Below are 23,589 nucleotides of genomic sequence, written 5' to 3' on the forward strand. Positions count from 1 at the left end.
GGATAAGGCACTGGCCTTCTGAGCCAGGGGTTGCTGGTTCTAGTCCCACCTGGAATAGTATGATACAGGCTTCCCTGGTGGCTCAGATGGTAAAGAATCTGACCACAGTGCAGGAGACCCAGGTCCGCTCCCTGGGTCTGGAAAATCCCCTGGAGGAGGGCATGGCTACCCACTCCAGTGTTCTTGCCTGGAGAATCCCATGGACCGAGGAGTCTGGCGGGCTACAGTCCATGGGGTCACAAAGAGTGGGACACGACTGAGAGAATGTTTCAGTTTCAAGTGAGGGCTATATCTGTAAAAAGTAACATTTTAAAATCAATGCAAGATGGTCATCTTTCTTGTCAGTCCACTTATTTCACCTACTAAAACGAAAGTCGCTCAATCATGTCCAACTCTGTGTGACCCCATGGACTGTACAGTCCATGGAGTTCTCCAGGCCAGAATTCCACCTACTAAGTATGTTCTAAAATCCTTCCTGCCCCTCTGCTCCCATTTCACTGTCACTGCCTGAGCCCAGCTCTCTACTCTGTCTTACCTGGAATGCCACCAACTGGCTCCTCCTAGTTGATTTCTACGAGCTTCCATCCTCTGCTCTCCCTATATTCCCCCATCCCAAAAGAACCTGAAAATGGACTCCACAACAACTTCGCTTAAAGCTTTTCAGGGACAAGCCTGCAGGATTAAGTTTCTGCACGTCTTCCTCTGTATGTATTAATAATATTATTGCTCTAATTTTTCTAAAGCTGATTGTTTGAATCTCTGATTTCAGTCTAGGTACAATGCACACACATCTTGTTTCCAGCAGCTTTTAGGATTTCAGGGCTCTTCTCTCCTCTTTCCTGTTAGGAGCAACTTATCTACAGAACAAGAACCCACAACGCTCTGGTCTTTCCCCTTCCTGACCTCATTTCCAGAAGTCAAACTGCTTTCAGTTCATTTTTTTTTTTTCATATTTAATTATGGGTTCTGACCAGACGGGGTCAGATTTATGGATCTTATTCATACGTCGGTGTGGTTTTAAGTCATGGGATTACCTGTCTCCTGGCTGACTTTTCACTTCTTTCAGCTCTTGTTCTGCCATGAAGGAGCCTCTGCCCCCACTCAAGCAGAGGGGCCGGGAGAGAGGACGTGTTTAGGGGGCATCAGCTCTTGGGGGCTGGGCTTTGTGGAGCAGGCTGGAGACAGGCAGCCCTTTGGGGGTGAGGAGGGCCATACAAGACTCTCTCTTTGCAAAGAGGGTCCTGAGCTCTGAGTGTTTTTGGAAATCTACTCCCAGGGTCTAGAGAAGTACCCTCCCCGTCATTAGCTCCAGAAAGAAGCAGTGCATTACTTTTCAGGGGTCAAAGTCTCCTCCAGGAACTCCTCGATCTTATTGACGTCTGTCTTCACATCCCCGTTGAACGTCAGGAAGGGTGGATGAGTGCCAGGGGCAAGGTTGTGCAGGTCAGCTGGCTTTCTGTGGAGAGGAGAGAGCAAGGTTCAGGAGGTAGCTTACACCAGGGCGCTTCATGGACACGGAGACCCGGGATGGATCATTCATTATATGCCTGTTAGCAAAAACAGACTTGGAATGGGACATAGGGCACAGAAGGGTGGAAGTTCTGGATGAATGTGGTGTGATATAGGAAATCTGGCCAGTGGAATTCAGTAATAGGAGCAAGACAAGATGGCCTGTGAAAAAAGCAGAGCCTGATCACAGGTGACTATCTAAGCTAGAGCCAAGAGTCCAATACCCAGGGCAGAAGTTGGGGTTTGCTTTCAAAAGGTCCTTCACTTATTCCCTTAACAAAAATCTATTAGGCAGAATCCTGAACTTTGAATATTCACGAATTCAGGCATGCTTTTCCACTAAGAATGATCTCCTGTATTCTTCAAGGTATGCACAGGAGGAAGGAAGTGACATGTTTGACATGGGTCCTTATTCAAGTCAGAAGGCGGGAGCGGGATGGAGCAAAGAGGGAGAAGAAGGGCCAGCAGACGGATGGAGGACCTGCAGAGGGAGGAGACTGCGCAGAGCACAGAGGGAGGAGGAGACATCATGGCAGAAGCTTCCCGGGGCAGGGCTGGGACATCAGAGTCACCCCAAACCCTCTCTCTGAGAATGCATACTCCTTGTGGGAGGCAGGCGTGGGTGGAAACAGTAGAGAGAGGAACCAAGAGAGTAAACAAGGGGGAAGAGGAGTCTGCAATGAAACACATTCCTGGCGTAATCAGCCTGGGAGGGGAAGACAGGAATTTCAATTAAGGGGTCCCTCCCGCGTCCGTGCCCAAACTCACACACTCTCCAGCTGCCTTCTGGGGCACTTGGAACTCCTCAGACAATTGACACTGAAAGCACTTGTAAAATTTAATTTCCTTAGTCCCTGTGTTTACTTTATATGTGTTCCTCCTTTCAGACAATGGAAGGCCATTCTTTACCTTCTCTTCCTGTGTTTTAAGGGCTTCCCTTGTGGCTCATATGAGCTCACCTAAGGCAGTGATGGGCTTCCCAGGTGGCTCAGTGGTAAAGAATCCACCTGCCAATGTAGGATACTCAAGAGATGTTGGTTCAATCCCTGAGTTGGGAAGATCCCCTGGAGTAGGAAATGGCAACCCACTCCAGAACTCTTGCCTGGGAAATCTCATGGATAGAGGAGCCTGGAGGGCTACAGTCTAGGGGGATCACAAAGAGTCAGACATGACTGAGCCTGCATACACACACACACACACACACACACACACACACAAGGCAATGATGCTTGGGTTCCCAGCAGGGTGGGAAAAATACATACTGGTTTTATATTTCAGCAATGACTTCTCTGTGGCTTAAAGATCTGGAAATTATGAGAGTGTTAGTTGCTCAGTTATGTCTGACTCTTTGCGACTTCATGGACTGTAGCCCGCCAGGCTCCTCGGTCCATGGGGATTCTGTAGGCAAGAATACTGGAGTGGGTTGCCATTTCCTCCTTCAGGGGACCTTCCCAACCCAGGGATCGAACCTGGGTCTCCTGCATTGCAGGCAGATTCTTTACCATCTGAGCCACCAGGGAAGCCCTGGTGAAATTATTAAGGATGATTTTTTTTTTTCTAAGACTCAGCAGAACAATGGCCCCTGGAGTCTGGCATCCTTCTGAGGTACTGCCTACAGCTGCTGGAGCCCAGCTCATGTTGCCCAGGGACGCTGGTCAGGGCAGGCCCCATCTCTTTGTTGACTCTCTTCAGCAGTTATGAAATTATATAGTTAGGACTTAATTACCTATTGCCAAGTCTAACTTACGGATCATTTAATATACATCAGTCCTCCTTCCCTGACTGGAGGTCAAGATGATGCTAAGAAGAGCCTACACGGGTGGTGTTCTTGCTACCAGTCAGCACAACAGTGAGTGAATGCAAGTGGTCCATGGCCTGCCTCCCGAGATCCTCACAACAGAAACAAGGCACCACTGCTATGCCCATCGTACCCGTAAGGAAGCGTCTCCGGAAAGAGCCTGCTGGTTCAAGGACACTCAATTCATGGTGGAGCCAGGATCGGAATTAGTTTTGCTGGGAATTGCTAAGCTTCACTGTATCAAGCATTTTAAAAGTTCCTTAATTCATATATATATATATATATATATATATATATATATATTTTTTTTTTTTTTTTTTCAGTAAGAAAGTCTCCTTATCTATAAAACTAGAGTCCTGATACTTGACTGGCCTACTTGAAGGGCGTTGGCAGGATCAGATGTGATAACAGAAAGGAAAGAGCCTTGTAAGGATCTGAGGAATGCTGGGGTAGCTGATCCACAGCCAAACACCAGTCCACGTTCAACAAATGATACTCCAAAGACCTCCTCTTCTCCACTAAAGGAAGCCAATCTTCCCAACTGGACGAAAGTCAGCTCTCGCAGACACTGTCTGCATTGCATGTGTGTGTTCATTCATTTGACAGAGGTTAGTTGGGCCCCTGAATGAAGGAATTAGCTGCTGTGATGGATACAAAGAAACTTAAACATGATCTCAACCTGCCCTTGAGGGATTCAAGGTCTCACGTGAATGACAAAACAAACTTCATAACTGATGAGTCCTGAAGAGCATGGTATCTGAACCGAGGAGATGGGGTTTTTGGTGACAGCCCCTCCAACTCTAGATGGGCACCTTAAACAAGCCATTTAAATGTGTCTAGGTTTCCTTGAATAGAAGGAAGAAAAAAAAATCACATAAAGAATGAAAAAATGGGAAAGCAAGGCTAATTGTATCGGGACTGTAGATATCATAACCTGGTGAGATGCAAACTGATGGAGCCGGGCAGCAGGGACCATAGAGGCTGGGTGAGTCTGGGGGAGGCTGAGGGATAGATGTGCCTGAAAGTGGTGGGTGGGAGGGGGAGGCTTCCCAGGAGATGGGCTTGGTCCTGGGAATTGGGTACCATCTCTCCACATGGTTAAAGGATTATTTTAGGGAAAATATCCTAAAGGATTGTTTTAGGAAGACTATCCTTATGATAATATAAAAGATGAGGAGAGACAGACAGAGAGAACCTGGATGGATGAAGACCAGCTTGAAGAACAAAGACACTGTCTGTCTTAACTACCAGTGGTGGGACTTGGACCAAGTGTGGGCTTTGAGAACAGACGAGAGAGTTCGGAAGTAAGAAACAGCACGGAGAGAGGATGCTTGGCTACTGATGGACAATGAGGGCAGCAAGAGGAGGAAGCTGGAAATGGTTCAGTGCCTGTAAAAATGAAAGAACAAAGGAATTCAGGGGTTTTGTTTTCGGGGGGAGGGGACTCAACTCAAAGGGAAAATGAAGGTACAAGTTTCAAAACAGATATTTTAAAGTGATAACAGAAAATGTAAGTGGAAACAGCAAGAGGAGAGCAGGGGCCTAGGTACAGAATAACTGACATGAAGGTGGCAGGGAGTGTGCTAAGCTCACCGAGGAGGAAGATGCACACCGGGAGAATGCATCTGAGCCAATCCCCATTTAAAGGGAAGCAGAGGAGAGAGGAGAGAAGCAAGAAGGAAAGCATGTGGCTCGTGATGGTGAACGATGCCGGAATTTCAAACAGTCATTAAAACTGCACTTTAGAAGCAGAACACTAGTAACACTCCATCCCAGTCTCTAATCCAGAGCTTTCACACTAAGGACTTCTAAAGATGGGAACATAGTGGGAGAAATGGTCTGGATTTCAGCTCCTTGGAAACTCAACCTCCCACACCTGGAGTCTGGCTGGGGTCCCCCAGGATGAGGGCAATAGTATGATGGGAATGGCTCACCCTGGATTTTCAGATGTCCATGCCCATCTCTGTGCCAGACACTCAGTCGTGATACCCAGTGCCCAGTCCTTCCTTCTTCCTTGCAAACTGGGACTTGCTCTGTCCCAGGGGTGATGCTTGTTTTCTCAGCCTCCCTTTTAACTAGGGGTCTGGCCAAAGAGGTGTGAGCAGGAGGCAGCTAGGAGCCGAGAGAAGGTTTTCGCCCTCCTTCATGGATGATCCCCTGTTCCTGCAGCGAAATCTACTGCTCACGAATGCACCATCCTTTACCTTTTCAGATCCACCGTGGTGACATTGAACACAACTCCTTTCAGCCAGAGGATCATAAAGAGACGCTGAGAGAAGGGACAGTTGCCAATGCTTTCACCATCGATTCCAGCCTAAAAAGAAAAGCACGGGAGTCCTGAGTCGGCTTGTGCACATTAGCAAGAAGGCATATAGGAGTCTAACAGCTAGATGCCAGTTTGAGGAGACCTAAGTCCATGCTCCAGCCTTCCTTTAAAGCTGCCTTTTAATATTTGTCATTGTCTTCCTAATGTACGGTGACGCCTGGCACAGAGTAAGGGCTCAATAAACTGTGGAACTGAATGTGAGTTTCCAGCATGGTGATTATGCAGACCCATAATTTTCTGAAACCATTGAACCCTAGCACCTTAGAGTAAAAAGAGACCTTTAACATCACAGGAAAAGTGTTGTGCAAGCGTTGGTTGCTCAGTCATGTCTGACTCTTTGAGACCCCATGGACTGTAGCCTGCCAGGCTGCTCTGTCCATGGGATTCTCCAGGCAAGAATACTGGAGTGGGTTGCCATTCCTTTCTCTGGAGGATCTTCTCGATCCAGGGATCGAACCCGGGTCTCCCACTTTGCAGGCAGATTCTTTACCATCTGAGCCACCAGGAAACCCCTTAACATCATATAATCTGACACCAAGAATGTTGGACCAACTTCTATACTCCTGAGTAATCATCTCGTCTATGCTTGAAGAGCTCCACTCACCAGCAATTTATATCTCTCAAACCAGTCCATTCTGAGGACAGTTCTAACCATCTGAAATGCTTTCCTTCGGTTATATTAATAACCTCACCCAAGTATGTTCCTCTATCGTTTATCCTCTACCCTTTAGTCCTCGCTTCGTGAGGATGTCATGAGTACGGATCCTCACATTTTGACCTCTTTCTACCTAATCTGCAGGCTGAAGACTTTAATCAATGTCCCACTTAGTTCTACGACTTGACCTTGTGTCAATAACCTATTCATTTGTTAAATTATTCTTTTGAACAGTGAATACATATTGATCATGTGCAAAGCACTGTACACAGGTTTTTCAAAACAGCATTTACTCAGGCGCTTAGGACCCTCCTTGGTGTGGACCAGGGGATGAGACAGATACACACAGATAATCACGGCAGACAGCATTATTGAGGACCTGCACACTCCTGCTCCCCAGCTTTCCCCTTCTCACTACCCTCCTCAAAACAGAATTTTTTTTCTCTGAAAGGCAAGTCCTCTTTTACCTCTGAGTGGGCTGCAGAGACGTGAATTTTATAGAGTGTATTTTCAGCAAACACGGGAAGAAAAAGGTTGGAGAACTGATTTCTGTGTGATTTATTTCCACTGAGTGGTTTATTGGCTCCAAAATGGTACCTGGAGAGAGAAATCACCTACTCACTCTGTTTGGGGCTTCCCTGGTGGCTCAGATGGTAAAAAATCCACCTGCAATGCAGAAGACGTGGGTTCAATCCCTGGGTTGAGACGATCCCCTGGAGAAGGAAATGGCAACCCACTCCAGTATTCTTGCCTGGAGATGTCCATGGACAAAGGAGCCTGGTTTACTGGCCCCAAAATGGTACTTGGAGGGAGAAATCACCCATTCGCTCTAGTTTTTGTTGTTGTTGTTTTAGGGTGTTTTTTGGGGGAGGGGGGCAGATGTCTTTCTTTGTATTGGCCTCAAGGCATGTGGGATCTTAGTTCCCTGACCAGGGATCGAACCTGTACCTCCTGCAGTGGAAGCTCAGTCTTAACTTCTTGACCGCCAGGGAAGTCCCACCCACTCACTCTAGTTTGTCCCTGGCTACCCTGGCAACTGTGGCCTCATCAGGACCAGGCTCCACTCACAAGGAGGATCCCTGGAGGAAAGGCCCATAGCCTGGCTTGAAAAGCTGACAACAATCCAACCAACATCCTGGAATGGGGGCTTACCAAGACTTCTTTTCTTTCTTTCTTTTTTTGAAAGAGAAGGAGAAAAAACTGCCCTCCAAGCTCAGCACGTTATTTTTCCCCTGCAGCTTTGTTTGCTGTGGGGTTGGGGTGGGGACTGGTGCGGATGCCTTCTTTCCTACAGGAGAGCCTCAGTGTGTGCTTATTTCTAGCTGGCCCATCACTCCCAGCAGAGGTTCAGGTTTATAATGGAAAACTGGTGCCTTTGCTGGTGTTGCTTGTTGGTAATTGCTATGAAATTACAGTTATTTCACCTTTCTCTTAACTCTACCTGGAACTCCATCCTTATTCAGGTCTCACTTTCCTTGGTGTTGGAAACAGATCCACTCTGAGTGTTTCAGACACCACGGGCTTGGTTATAGAAAATCAGAAAGGTGGAGGGCATAGGGCAGGCGCCACCCTGACCACAGGGCTAACGTTATCGATAAAGCCACACTCAGACAGGCAACCATGGATTTAAAAATGACTGGTGCAAAACTTGAGTTGATGACATCAGTTCCTAAAAGTATCTTTCTCAAGAAGCACCCTTTTGACAGGTTCTTGGTCCCTTAATACATCCTGACAAAGGAATTTTTCCCCAGGGTCGGTTATGATGTAAGTGACAAGCCGAGAATTCAAAAACAAAAGCCACACACTCTTATCTGTTTTTACCTCTGGTGGTGGGGGTGGGAGTGGGGATACTCATAAGAGACTCGAAGTAGGAACTACAGAAATATTGGCATTCTTATTAGCTGGACCCAAAATTCATATAATAATGTTAATAATACCAATGAATATCTATATTGTGAGGCATTGTTCTAAGTGCTTTCCATATATTGCTTTTTATTTAATTGCATTATCATGAATAAGAAGCTGTCTGTTCAATTCAAATCTTTTATTTTTATTTATGTAATTTTGGTCACATCACCTGGCATGTGGGATTAGTTCCCCAACCAGGGATTGAACCTGAAGCCCCTGGATTGGAAGCACAGAGTCTTAACCACTAGACTGCCAAGCAACTCTTTCTTTACATAACATTTTTAATGCATTTATTCCTCATGTGAAACCTGTGTAGTGAGATAGTGTCATCCTTTTACAGACATGGGAGCTGAAGGGAAATTACAGAGAGGGGACATCACTGGCCTGAGAGCCCCTGGGATGGACCCAGGCAATCTGGTTCCAGACCCAGAGCTCTTAACTGCCATGCGCAGACTCCATCCTGAGGACCCAGCCCAGACAGGTAGCACGGTCACCCAAAGTCATGGAACAGGAGGTGAGGGCGCTGGGGACGTCTGGATACATCCCAGACTGCAGTCCATATGCCACAGCTCTGCGGGCTGTAGAGGCTGGTGGCAGTCACCGTTCCCCCCATGTCCACTACTGTCTTAGGATTCTAGATGTGGTAAAAAAAATTGCCAAAAGACCAAGAGAAACAAGACACAAGGGGTCTGTCTTACTGTCTCTGCATGTCTCTTTCAGCTTCACCATCCCTTCCCTTCCCTTTTCTTGTGCTGGGAACACTTAACATGAGATCTACCCTCTTAAGACATGTTTCAGTGTGCAAGGCAGTACTGTCGACTATCCAGTGTTGTAAGTGGCTCTCCAGCGCTTACTACTTTGCTCAAATTAAACTGTATTTCTGTTATTAGGAACTCCCCGCTTTCCCCTCTCCTTGCCCCTGGCAACTGCCTTTCCACTTTTCGATATTATGACTTTTGCTATTTTTCAGTTCAGTCACTATTTTAGTTACTTCATATAATCATCATGCAGTATTTGTCTTTCTGTGATAAGTTTAATTCATTCACCGTAAGGTCCTTGAGATTCATCCATGTTGTTACACATTTTAGAATTCCCTTCTTTTTTAAGGCTGCATAATATTCCATGCCTGGAAAATCCCATGGATGGAGGAGCCTTGTGGGCTACAGTCCATGGAGTCGCACACAGTCGGACACGACTGAGCGACTTCACTTTCACTTTTCACTTTCATGCACTAGAGAAGGAAATGGCAACCCACTCCAGTGTTCTTGCCTGGAGAATCCCAGGGACAGGGGAGCCTGGTGGGCTGCCGTCTCTGGGGTCGCACAGAGTCGGACACGACTGAAGCGACTTAGCAGCAGCAGTATTCCATGTGTGTATACATCAGGTTTTTTTATCCATTCATCTATCAATGAGCATTTAGGCTGTTTTCATATCTCGGCTATTTAAACAGTGCTATAATGAACACAGGGCTTCCCAGGCAGTGCTAGTGGTAAAGAACCCCCCTGCCAATGCAAAAGATATAAGAGACATGGGTTTGATTCTTAGGTCAGGAAGATCCCCTGGAGGAGGATATGGCAACCCACTCCAGTATTCTTGCCTGGAGAATCCCATGGACAGAGGAGCCTGGTGGACTATCCACAGGGCCACAAATAGTTGGACACAACTGAAGCAACTTAGGACACACACTGTCATAATGAACACAGGAGTGCTACTATCGTTCAGATTCTGATTTCAGTTATTTTAGCTGACTCCCCAGAAGTCGGATTACTGGGTCATATGGTAGTTCTATTTTTTATTTTTTTGAGGAGTCACGACACTGTTTTCCATAGTCACTGCTCCACTTAGTATTTTCACCAACAGTGTGTGAGGGTGCTAATTTCATCCTGGCCAAGACTTGTCATTTGTTTTTTCTGGAATAGCTATCCTGAGGTGAGATCTCATTGTGGTTTTGATTTGCATTCCTCTCGTAATTACTGATATTAAGAATTCTTTTTTGTTGGATGTTTGTATGTCTTCTTTGGAGAAACATCTATTCAAGTCCTTAGCCTGTATTTTAATTGGGTTATTATTTTTTTGGTATTGAGTTGTTCATTTTCCTCTTTTCCTCCTTCCCAACTAACCAGTCCTGTGCCCCATATAAACCATTTGATAAACTCATGGGTTAAATGTGGTATGCTTGTGGCAGCCACTTGAAACATCAACCAAGAACTTCGGGGGACTCAGGGGGACCCTAGGCCCTGGAAAGTATGAGGAAAAATCCAGATGGACTGTGGTCCAAAGAGGCTCTGAGCAATGGGGGCTGGGGTAGTCAGAGACATGGTGAACTGGGTTGAATAACATCCCCTCCCAAATGCACGTCCACGCGGAACCTGTGAGTGTGACCTTATTTGGAAGCAAAATTTTACAGATAAAATCGAGTCAAGATGAGGTCATGTTGGATTCAAGTGGGCCCTAAACATTTGGGCACAGACACAAATGTCGTATTGAGATGGAGGCAGAGATTGGATTGATGTATCTGGCAAATCAAGGACACCAAGGATGGTCAGCAGACTCCAGAAGCTGGAGGAGATTAGGGCGGGGTCTTCTCTAGAGATTTCAGAGAGAGCATGGCCCTGCTGCCAACTTGATTGCAAACTGCCAGCCTCCAGAACTGTGAGAGGACACATTTCTGTTGTTATAAGGCGCCCAGTTTATGGTCATTTATTTTGGCAGCACTAGGCAATGAATGCCAACGGTGAGGTCAAAGGAGAATGGCTGGCAAACAGAGGCTGGCAAACTCCCCCAGTTCATCATTCACTTTTCCATGGGCCTCACGTGCACACAACTGCCAGCCAGCTCTGACCCCAAAGTACTGTCTCTTCCCTAGGTATAGTAAATGTATTGACTAGAACATGTATATGCTATAGTATACTTTGCTATATTATAGTGTATTATTAATACATTCTACATCATCTAAGCTGTAATAACACATAAACTTTGTACCCCAGTGGCTAAGACTCAGCACTCCTAATGCAGGGGGCCTGGGTTCAATCCCTGATCGGGGAATTAGATCCCACATTGCACAGCTAAAGATCCAGCATGCCCTAAAGAAGACAGAAGCATGCCACAACCAAGACCCAGTGCAGTCAAACAAATAAAAATAAATATATATAAATAAATATTTTTAAAAACATAAACCATTATATACTATGTAATAGTACATATAATAGTAATGGCAGGATGCAATTATATAGGTTGTATGATTACACATTATATGCTGTATGCCAACTAAGTCATGTTATATGCTATGACGTAGTCTCTCACGCTATATGGTAAGCTTGGCTGATGTTTTATTCACGTTGCCTTCAGCAGCAACAAGTCCAGGTACCTAAAACTGAGTGCCTGTTAGAAAGCATGCATGTTGAGGGCAGGATGATATTGCTCCATTTTTATAACTTGAGTACCTCAAAATTTCGATGTTGGCCCTCTAAAGAGCATCCTGAGAAAGAAGCTTGGGTTGCTGAAGGCATTATAGCAGAGGATTATGGTACTAGACCCACCTCTGCCTCTGATTCACCCCGTGACCTTAAGTCTCAATCTTTGCACTTATAACTTTCAGCAATTTTCTAAAATCAAGCAGCTAATGGAAAATTATCAGCTTAAGACAGCAGTTTTCCAGCTCTTTTGGTTTCAGAATCCTTTTGTGCCTTTTAAGATTGTTGAGGATACTAAAGAGCTTTCGTTCATGTGGGTTATAGCTATCGATATTTACTGTATTATAATTAAGGCTAAAACATATTTATTTCCTCATCCATTAAAATAATAATGACAAATATATTACATGTTAACACAAACAGCATATTTTAATATAAAGAAACCATATATTTAGAAAAAATTTAGTAAGAAGAGTGGCATTGTTATAGTTTTACAAAATCTTTGACTGACTTAGGAGAAGTCAGCTTCTGCATTTAGTATTTTCCTATTTGTTTGGAGTCTATGAAAAAAATCTGGCCTTACCCAGATACATAGTTGGAAAAGGAAGGAGTAATTTAATAGCCTTTTCAGATAATTTCAGACAATTGCAAGTATTTTTCTTTTATACCATACCGAAACTCAACAAGTGGTAGTTTCTTAAAAGTTAGTTGATAGGTGGAATTTGAAACCCTATCAATGAAATTCTTCCATTCGACTAAAAAGAAAAAAAAAAAATCATCTATCTCGCACTTTGCATGGATCGTTTACTCATGAATGGTTTTGTCACATCACAAATTCATCATTTTGAAAATAACATTTCACAGACTTAAGTCTTCCAAATGGTCATACATTTTCTCATATGATAGCAAAATATCTCATTCAGAAATATCACCACCAAGTTCATCAGAAAAATTTAAGCCAGGAGAAGCTGTCAAACTCCTAGTGGCAAATGCCTATTTTCTAATATTCTCATTTTGTCTTCAAAGTTTGTCTTTTATTATTGGCAACGGATACCGCCAGCTGTTAGCCTTGAAATGACAAGCTCATTTCCTTCATTTTCCAGGAAATGTCTGGAAAACCCATGATTTGTCTGCTGGTTGTCTTTCAGGCAAAAACTGTTCTGTGAGAGAAGCTGCTGGTCAGCCCATTTGCACAAGTACTTCTCCTGAGACAATCACTGTGCTTGGCAATGCGGCCAAAGGGCTAAATGTGCATTTCCCATTTCATCCACCAGAATGTTTAAAAGATACGTACTCACGGGCTGAGATTTTAATTACATTAGATGACTTTAACAGCTTCGTCACAATCATTCATAAATGAGACCGGCTCTTTTTTTTACTCTTCGTGTATGACAACTCTATACCACTTCCTTTATTTGCACTAAAACCCCAGCAGATTTTACCACAAAATAGCAACCTGAGGGAGAAACAACGACTTTGAAAATACTATGACCTCCCAGGATCTCTGAAAGGATCTCGGGGACCCAGGAGTCGGTGAGCAACATTTGAGACCTGTTGGACTAAGACATTCCACAAACAGACCAAGGTACATAGAGCTTCGTCTCCAGACAATAAAGGGACGCTGATAATTGCCCAAAAGTCATTTGCTGGCACCAAGGTCCAGAAGAGAGAAGAATGACTCAGAGAGAATCCCAAAAGAAATAGCAGGATGAGGAGAGATGACATTTAAGCTGGACAGATGTCATGTCACTTATCAATTTATTGTTTCCCAGCTCCAAAGGCACCCTTCAATAAATGTTGGGGGAGAAACGGTGGGGATTCCTTTCAGCATTTCTAAAGTGGAGCGTGGAGGTAGGGTTTCCCAGGAGAGAGCATGGGAGGGCCCCTGCAGAAAGAAGGGGCTCTCCTGATGCCTCTGGTGTGGGCTGGGGGGTCAGGTCTCCAGCCTCAAGCCAGGAAGGGATCGCTCTGGCCCCTGCAGCCTCACCTGCTGATAACCTTTCTGCAGCCCTCTGAACACAGAAGTGAAAGCCCCCATGTCGCCTGCATACAGCCTGCCTGTGGTCTAGGCGGCCTCACGGATCTGCTACTTACTCTTCAAGCCCCATGTGGCCTGAGGGTCCCTTGTACCCACCAGCCCCTGGATCCTTCTGCTCACCTAGGCTCGCAGTGCTGATCATCTGCTTTGAACTCAGGAGGGTGGCCCATTGCTTGGCTAGCAATTCCAAAACAGCTCTGGCCTCGCCAGAAGAGTGAACTTCTTTGCTTTCTGCGGGCCTGACCACACCTTCTCCAGTGAGATTTGCACCCCTTCCAAGTCTGCCACCCCTTGGCTATTCTCCTTCAGCTCTAGAGTATACCATATACTGCTGCTAATTCACTTCAGTCGTGTCCGACTCTGTGTGACCCCATAGATGGCAGCTCTCCTGCCCCTGGGATTCTCCAGGCAAGAACACTGGAGTGGGTTGCCATTTCCTTCTCCAATGCATGAAAGTGAAAAAATGAAAGTGAAGTCGCTCAGTCGTGTCCGACTCTTAGCAATCCCATGGACTGCAGCCCACCAGGCTCTTCCGTCCATGGGATTTTCCAGGCAAGAGTACTGGAGTGGGGTGCCATTGCCTTCTCCGAGAGTATACCATATAGAATGTCCTTATATGTAATGGTTACTCGGGTATCATTAATTATCGCTTATGTTACACTTCTCCCGCTAAAACCACTGTGTGGCTTCTCTCTTCTGATTGGACCCAGACTACAACAGACGCTTAAATGTCTGATAGCTCAAATTGGAAGATTTTTAGGCTATTTAACTATTCTTTAAAAAAAAAAAAATAATCCCACAAAATTAAGTTCTAAATGAGGTCAAGAAAGAAGCCTGAATTTTCTCCAAAGAAATTAAATGTCACGTTTCAACTTTCTGTTGCTTTAGCCTATGAAAACTGTCCCTCAGGACTTAAGTGGTTAAACATTCTTTTCAAGTTTCAGATAAAAATTCTACAGCAGTGGGGTTGGAGTTGACTTCAGACACAATATGATCTAGCTCTTTCTTTTTAGTTGTAAGGAAATAGTCGCAGAAAGGCTAGATGTCTTACCCATGGTTGCACAGCCTGGGCCCATGGCAGAATCAAGGACATAATTTTTTTTTTGCTGTGCCATGCGACTTGCAAGATCTCAGTTCTTTGACCAGGAATTAAACCCAGGCCACAGCAGTAAAAGCCTGCCACTAGGCAACCAGGGAACTCCCAGGGATATAATTCTTGATTCCTAACTTTTCTCTAGGCTAGTTATTCTCTTACAGGAAAGAATGTTGAAGTGACAAAGACAACAAGAAGAGGACTTTCTTTTTATATAAAACAATTCATCTATATAGCACTAAAATGATTCATATCAAATGGAAGAGAAAGAACTTTTCTTTATAGTATTTACTTTCTATATAGTATTTGGATCTGCCCACTTTCTTCATATAAGTCAGATGATATGCCTTAGTATGATCATCTTTTTAATATCAAATGATCTGTCGTTCCAATGATTTGGTTGGTCAGCCCCTCATGAATAGAGATGAGATTTGGTGATTTGTGGTCCACTTGAAGAAGGTAAGTTCTACCCTTAAAGAAACAACATTCTTTTTCTCAGCAGTCACATAAGGCTTAACTCACTGGGATCACTCTGTGCATTTTTCATTCAATTGTTGTTCTGTGTTTAGTCGCTAACTTATGTCTGACTCTTTGCGACCACATGGACTTCAGCACTCCAGGCTTCCCTGTCCTTCACTATCTCTCAGAGTTTGCTCAAACTCATGTCCTTGAGTCGGTGATGACATCCAACCATCTCATTCTCTGTTGCCCCCTTCTCCTCCTGCCCTCAATCTTCTCCTCCTGCCCTCATCCCAGTATCAGGGTCTTTTCCAATGAGTCAGCTCTTCACATCAGGTGGCCAAAGTATTGGAGCTTCAGCTTCAGAATCAGTCCTTTCGAGAAATAGTCAGGGTTGATTTCCTTTAGGATTGACTGGTTTGATCTCCTGAACAGGTAATAAGTATACATTTGAGGCTTCAGAGATTGTCAGCATTTATCTGAAGTTGATTACAAAGGCTGAATAAGCTCTATGCAGAAGGCTGCCTGTACAATGTCATATGAAGAATTTCAGGTGTATTGGTCAGGGTTCTGCAGAGAAATAGAACCAACAGGATTTGTGTGTGGAGAGAGCTAGGGATAAAGACAGAGATAGAGATAGAGATAGAGATAGAGATAGAGATAAAGATAGAGATAGAATTGTCTCCATCTGATTGCGGAGGAAGGTGCGTCTAAAACCTTGTGGGCTATGTCATCAAGTTGGAGACTTAGGGAAAAGTCGCAGTTCAAGTTCAAAGACAATCTGTTGGCAGAATTCCCTCTTCTTCAGACATTGTCAGCCATATTTCTATTAAGGCCTTCTACTGACTGGATGAGGCCTGCACACAAGATAGAAGGTCATCTGCTTTACTCAAAGTCTACTCATTTAAATGTGCATCTTATCCCCGCCCTGCCCCCGCAAAAAAAAAAAAAAAAAAAATCTGCCTGGAAGCAGTCAGCATAATATTTGCCCAAATACCTGGGCATGACAGCCTAGCCAAGTTGACACATGCAAATTAAACATCACAACAGGTGAATTTAAAAATATTACTTGAGACAGGTAACCCATCAATTTAGTATGTGTCATCAACACCTTAGCTCACCAGATGGTTTTTATAAACAGCTGAACATAGTTATGTAAATATCCCCTCCCAAAGGAACTTGTAGGCTCCATGCCCAGAAGGCTACTTGGCTCAAGTGTCTGACTAAGAGAGCAGGGTCCAGAGATACCCTGGACCTGAGTTACCAGTCTGTTCTGATAATGGCTTTGGGCCCAAGGCTGCCTATAACTCAAGGAGCTGAGTAATATCACTGGGCTCAAGGCCTCTCGGGAGCGACCTTCAGCCTGCCCTGAGCTTTATGGCTTCTGCAGAGAGCCTGTACTCACCCTCCTGCTTGTCCACATACCCTCCAAGAAAGAACCACCCCCTCCAGCCCAACACCACGCCAATGCCCCCCTTTTCCAGCCCCTTCTTTCCATTTCCATGTGTTTTCCTTCCTACTGTTTCATGTCCAAACTATTCGAACAAGTGACTTGGTTTCTCAAAATTCTTGCCAGTCCTGCTTCTACTTAACATGCTCTTTTCTTTTTTAAAAATCAGGTTTTAGCTGCAGCATGCAGGCTCTAGTTTCCTGACCAGGGATCAAACCTGGACCAGCTGCACTGGGAGCGTGGAATCTTAACCTCTGGACCACCAGGGAAGTCCTTTAACTCCTTCTTATGAAACAGTTCTCTTTCAGTCACTTTCTGGGACGAAGCACTCTCCTCCCTCCCGTGTTTCCTCCTTTCCTTCCGCCCTCCTTCCCTTCCTCTTTTCGTTCCTCTCTCCTTGCGTTCCTTCCTCCTCGCCTCTCTGACTTAGCCCTACTTGACTGCTCTCTCGTCGCTAGAGCTGTTGTCTATCTCCTCCTCTTAAAACTCAGCCCTCCGCCACCTGCCTTGTCACCTGCTGCCTCACACACATGCCACTGGGAAAGGTGCACGAGACCCTGCGCTCAGAAGAGCCCCGCACTTGGCTTAACGCTCTGTGGTTGCTGTCTCGAAATCCTTTTAATCATTTTGAATGAAGGATGCCACCCCTTCACGTTGCAGGGGGCCCCACAGGTTGACAGCCGGTCCTACACGTGACTCTTCTAATCCTTTGCTGAAACCTTCCTCTTCCTAACTTTTGCCCTCTCAGCTGATAGTTCATCCCCTACTACATTTGTACACTTTTGAGAACTCGTCTAGTCCTGAGAACATGATTATTCTCCCCAAGACAGCAAGAACTCTGGCTTTTAGGCCCATAAACATACAGTTTACTCTGAGCTTTTAAAAAAGGAGAAGGAAAGAAAAGGAAGAATGTTGAAATGCTGCAGAGCTTGCTTGGTTTAATCCTTCCTTGCTACTTCTGTCTCTTGTCCTGTCTCAGTCCATTGTTAACGTATTACCATAAAATTCACCTCATTTCAATTAAATAGTTTTCTAGTTATTAGATACCTGAGGTTTTCTTATTAGTAAATCAGACTTACTAATTAGTAAGCATTTAATAATATTCTTATTATTGTTTTTTTTAATATCAAATGATCTGTCCTTCTAATAATCTAACTGGTAAGCCTTCAACTAGCACGGATGTGACTTGGTGACTTATTTGGGGTTCTCATTTTATGAAACCCTAGGGACCCAGGAAGGACACAAGAAATCTAAGTTTGATGGGAAGTGCCGGGAGCAGGAGCTCTGCCCCTGGCAAAGGTCATGAGGAAGGAGGCTCGGCATACGCAAAGGCGGGATCGAGCCTCGGGAGTCCCCCTGGAAATTCTCGAGCATCTACCCCCCAAAACCAGAGTCTGCCTACTTTCTGCTTTGTGCTCTCACCTACACCTCTGACTTTACAGGAGGCTGTCCCCCACTACCTCTCTCTGAAAAAAGAATTAATTTACAGCTCCAGTTAATAATTCCTGGGTGTGATAGTGTTTCAACCCACAAACTCCTTTGGAAGTCCTCTAGCCTGCCTGAATAGGTTTTTCCGGCCACATGTGATTGTTCAGAGCCTCCCAACTGTGAGAGGCAGGAGATGTTCTAAACTGTCTGAATATAGATTCCTTTGAGCAGTTAAAAGATTGATTAGAAATTGTATTGGTGAAGAGTTTTTTACTTGTTGGGCCAATGTTTGCTGCTAAGTTTCCATATCCCTTACCTGCTGTGTCCCTGGCAGTGTATTGATTAATATAATTGGTGTAAGTAGTAGCTTTAATGTTTGTAATCTTGGACCCTTGAGTTAATTCTTTTTCTTGTTATAGCCCACCACACCTTTGCCCTATAGGAATACAACTTTAATGCTTTTGGAGGGTGGCGCCTGACTAATCACCTTTAGAGAAAAATAAGTTTTCTAAAGAAAGGGTCTTAAAATGTTAACAGGCCTCCAGGACAGAATATGATGCAAATCACCTAAACTTTTGCATATGATAAGTTTGCAGGAAGAAAGCCTGGCTTGCTGCATGACTCTACCCCTTCCCCCATTATCCTCTATGCATAACTTAAGGTATAAAAACTACTTTGGAAAATAAAGTGCAGGCCTTGTTCACCCAAACTTGGTCTCCCCATGTCGTTCTTTCTCTCACCTTCTGGCTGAATTATTCAGCCTCTTTTCTCCACTGAATTTCCTCACTGAGCTATCCTTATTTCAGCCTCTTTTCTCCACTGAATTTCCTCACTGAGCTATCCTTACTCTATTACTCTTTATATCCTTAATTAATGTTTAATTAAGCAGTTGTTTCCTGATCCTCGCCGACGCCATCCCCGCTTCAAATTCCCTGGATCCACGGGGGCTGGACCCCAGCAGGGAAGGAAATCCAAAAAACAGAGGAGATATATGTGTGTGTGTGTATATATGTATATATATATATGGTTCATTTTGTTGTACAGTAGAAACTAACACAACATTGTAAAGCAACTATACTCCAATAAAAATTAATTTTTAAAAAAAGAAATGCAAGCTTGATTGCCCTGATAAGTCTTCCTAGTGACTCCAGCATGCCTCAGAAGACAGGATGATTCTCATTCATATCATAAACCTATACAAGCCTTGCTGCTGCTAAGTCGCTTCAGTCGTGTCTGACTCTGTGCGACCCCATAGACGGCAGCCCACCAGGCTTCCCGTCCCTGGGATTCTCCAGGCAATACCAAGCCTTAGAAGGTCCCAACGTCCAAATCCTCTGCTTCTGAGTTTGACTCTTTCTGCTACATTGACCCCAGGTGTAATATTTAACACAATTACATTCTACTGCCCTAGAGGTAGGCTTGTGTCCTTAACTTCACAGACTTCTGTGGTGCAGTGTGAAGGGCTGGTTGTAGAGCTGGACAGATCTGGGTTCAGATTCCAGCCCTGATATCAAACAGCTACCGTGGCAGATTTTATTTTTCCAAAGTGGCTATAGTACAATTTTCAGTCCCATGGGCTCTCCAGTGGGAAAGTCTGTATTTTCCTTCTTGAAATTGGGTGGACCTTTGTGCCAGCTTAGACGAACAGAAGAATGTCACAGTATGTGACTTCTGAGACCGGGTCATTTAAGGTGACCCAGACTCTGCCTGGCTCCCTGTGTCTTCTTTGGGAACTCAGCCCCCATGTTGTGAGGAAGCCCAGAGCCCATGAAGAGGCACCATGGAGTATTCCGGCTGACATCGCCAGCTAAGTTTTCAGCTGACAAGTGCCCTCAACCACCAGACACGTGAATGAGTGAGATTTCAGATAATTCTAGTTCCCAGGCTTTGAGCTGTCCCAAATGACAACCAGTGGGTTATTCCCACCAAGCCCTGGCCAAACTGCAAGTTCATGAACAAAATAAATGCTTTCATTGTTTAAAGGCACTGAGTTAGGGTGGCTTTTTATCCAGCAGATAACTCTCATAACACGCTTACCCTCAGGCTCCTTATCTACAAACTGGGGGCAAGAAACATCTACCCTGCAGGGCTGTTTCATGACTCGATGATAATATGTATAAAACATGATGCTTGCTATTGTCATGAGCACAGAAGACAGACATTTAGGAAGAGCTTATTAAACATCGCTATTTGTGAAATGCTATGCCTTGGTAAAGAGTCAGGAGATCTCTCTTTGATGCCACAAAAATTCAACAATACCTCCGGTCCAGGGTTTCGGGTGTGGAGCAATATATTCAATGGAGAAAGCAAACACAGGAACAACTGTGGCTACTGTCCACTGACCGGAGATGTGTATTCCTAAGCCAGGGAAGGATCACATTGACCATGAAGGGGAAAACGGAAAGTGATTTGTATTTGGTTAGCTGTTGGTACAACCACGGACACACGCACAGCAACACTCCACCACCAAACAACATATTCAAGCAGCCCAGGAACCAGACTCAAAGGTTTGTAACTCCAGGAAGATGGATGGATGAAGCGAGGGATCAGGTCTCTGACAGATTCCTGGCAGTTTTCTGCTGAAGCCCAGTGGAAGCCTTTGTGTTCTCTGAATATCCGGGAACCTTGGCCACAAATATTGATGGGACCCTTATGCTATTCTTTAGGCCTGATTACGGCTCTCCGTGCTTGGATCACAAGATCTGAACGCTGGAATTCTTCCACCTCAGAAATGCACCACAGCGCAGAAAACCAGAGAGCAATACAAATCCACCGTCTCAAATAAACAGAACTCCTTCCCACATGGGTTTAATTTGAAGACGTCTTCTCACTTAAGCCTCCTCCAGAGGATACCAGTCCAAATGGAGGAAACATGCCTTCAACTTAATTAGACCACTGTCAAAGTTTTGCTTTCCTCCCTTGACATTTTTTAAATTATTATTCAAGATGCTGTAGGAATTAGTTCCAGCTTTTGATCATGCATCCATTCCCCCTTCATTCATGGAATGAACCCACAATGCCTATGATCCTCATACAGAATGAGGGTATATCTCAATACTGATTCTCTGACAAAAAGAATGGTGTTTGGAATCCTGTGACAACAGAGATTCTGCCACTGTTCCGCATCCTGCCCTCTGCTCTGGTTGTCTGCATGTGGGTTTTTTTTTACTTTGTTTTAAATTTCAATTATTTTGCCAATTATCTTTTTAAAATATTATTTACTTATTTATTTGGCCATGCTGCGTAGCATGGGGACTGAACTGGGGCCCCCTCAGTGGAAGCATGGAGTCTTAACCACTGGGCCACCAGGGAAGTCCCTGAGTGAAGGTTTTAAATTGAGCATCTGCATATCACAAACTGGTCTGCAAGACTTTAGAGAAATCACAAAATCTGTCACCAGGCCTCTCCGTTGGGTTCAGTGAGCTCTCATCTATCCAAACCTCTCAAATCAGACAGGTTAAAAGCCTTGTGGCACTACAATCAAATCTGAATCATGAGATTTACTAAACAGGGTCATGTAAATCCAGGACCCTTCTGGAACATTCTTTGCAAAATTAGTGTTTTATCTCAGTAAATTAGGATTTATAAAGCTTGAAAAGTCTATCCTAAAATTCATTTAATCATGCCACATCCAGGTCCCACACTCAGATATTCTGAATAATTAATCTGGGATAGAACTCAAGTCCGGCAACCCACTCCAGTCTTCTTGCCTGGAGAATCCCATGGACAGAGGAGCCTGGCAGGCTAGACACCGACATGAACCGAAGCAACTTAGCACACATGGAGAACTCAAGTGATTTTTCTTTTTTTTTTTAACTCTCAAAGTGATTCTAATGTTTAACCAGGGCTGGCTTGTTGGTGCTTAAAATTAGGGATGGACAATACACTCCTCTAACAAACATGGTAAAAGAGAAAACTGACAAAAGAGCTCCCTGAACCCACATGAGATGCAGGAACCAGAGTCTCAGGAGACACTTGAGGTGCCCTCCCTGCTCTGCTGGCTCCCTTTGCTTAGCTAACCTGGACACTCCTTAGGATCAGAGCCACCCTCTCCCCCTCATGCCACTGCTACTGCTGCTCCCCATCGTCAGTCCTTGTCCCGGAAGAAGGGCACCATCTTGAGTCATTCAAGGAATGCGGAACACACTTTGGATGAGGATGTCTGCAGAATCTAAAGTCAACACAGACACAAACAGGAGCTCCACTCGCCAACGGATGTCTTCCCAGTCACCCATCCACGCAGAGCTCTGCAGGTAGGTCCTCCCTGAAGGTGACAGCACTCTGACTGGGTCCAGAAATCCTGCTTCTTGGCGGAAGCTCTCCCATGATCAGATGTGCTCAGCTGCCTTCCTCTCCCCAGACACTATTCTCTACCATCCTCTAGCCAACAGTGGCTGGAAACTTTACTTCTTCTGCAACACAGAATTCCATCAAGTCCCATGTCTGGCTTTCCTGGATTTCCTGGCCACATAGGAGGCTTTAGCTCTACCTCCAAGCAAGTGCAGTCACCTGGCCATGTGGGGAGCGGGACCAGCATCGTCACTGGGGGCCTCTTGGGTACTGGGTCTGGCAGGGCAGTGCTGAACGAGACCCTGTCCCACATGGAGGTAGCAAAAGTTCAAGAGATGATGCCCTGGTCATATGTGGAGTGCAAGAATGATAGAAGCTGGGTGGAGTGGAAGCAGGAAGGAGCGATGGCCCCAGATGGAGGGTCTTCTCTGCCGCCATGCTGGAGAAAAATGTTCACCAAGTACCTTCTGTCCCATAAGCTCCCAGCTCCCGCAGAACTTATTGTAAAGACTGTCATTTTAGATGATTATATGTCCTGCTTCAAAGCAGATGGGGGTGGGGGGGTGGTTTACAAACAGCCTTCCAGCCAGGTTTTGCATCGAGGAGACCTCATTTCATTTTCTCTGCCTTGAAAATCATCCGTCTGAGCTGGCTCACGGCTGAGTTACACGTTCAAGCTCAGACCAAGCTATAATTGAAAAGAAGTCTGTCTTTTGTAATCCCTGAGGCCCAAAGGGGAAATGAAAAGCTTTTCCAAATGGCAGCCTAAGGCAGGAAATGTTCTATTTATTGTATTCCCATAAAAAAAATTGACCCCAGTAATTATACCACACACACAAGAGTCCAGGTCATCACCCAGGAAGCTGCAATCTGAGATGGGGATCTGCGTTTCTCCCCCAAAAGGGAACCGTTCCAAGACCCATCATATTTTCCATCCCAAATTCTAGCTACAAGAGACAGATTGCCCATCCTACCTTCTGCCTGGCCGATGGGAGTCACAAGAATCCCTGGGCTGGTGCCAGATGTTCTGCAGGGTAACATGCCTTTGAGAACGTCATTGCCTTAGTGTCACCTTCTGCAACCTCGCCCATTAGATGAAGGGATAACTGGACAATGTCTAGTCCTGAATTCTTTGTTTCTCTCCATGCTCACTTGTTCAGCAGTATTAATTGGGCACCAATTATAAATTATAATTGACCCTTGCTTGTGAAGAGCTGTAATG

General features: G+C 44.9%; 1 protein-coding gene across 2 annotated transcripts in view; it reads right to left on the reverse strand.

Annotated features, from left to right (window-relative positions):
• CLIC5 (chloride intracellular channel 5) overlaps window positions 1–23,589 on the reverse strand; it is a 170,282-nt gene that overhangs the window by 46,475 nt on the left and 100,218 nt on the right. For both annotated transcript variants that reach the window (XM_005223375.5, NM_174276.3), the window contains 2 exon segments: window positions 5,512–5,621; window positions 1,331–1,456 (listed from right to left, as the gene is read on the reverse strand). In XM_005223375.5, coding sequence (XP_005223432.1) covers window positions 1,331–1,456; window positions 5,512–5,621 — 236 coding nt within the window.

This window comes from Bos taurus, chromosome 23 (assembly GCF_002263795.3).
Source record: "Bos taurus isolate L1 Dominette 01449 registration number 42190680 breed Hereford chromosome 23, ARS-UCD2.0, whole genome shotgun sequence".
Taxonomy (NCBI): domain Eukaryota; kingdom Metazoa; phylum Chordata; class Mammalia; order Artiodactyla; family Bovidae; genus Bos; species Bos taurus.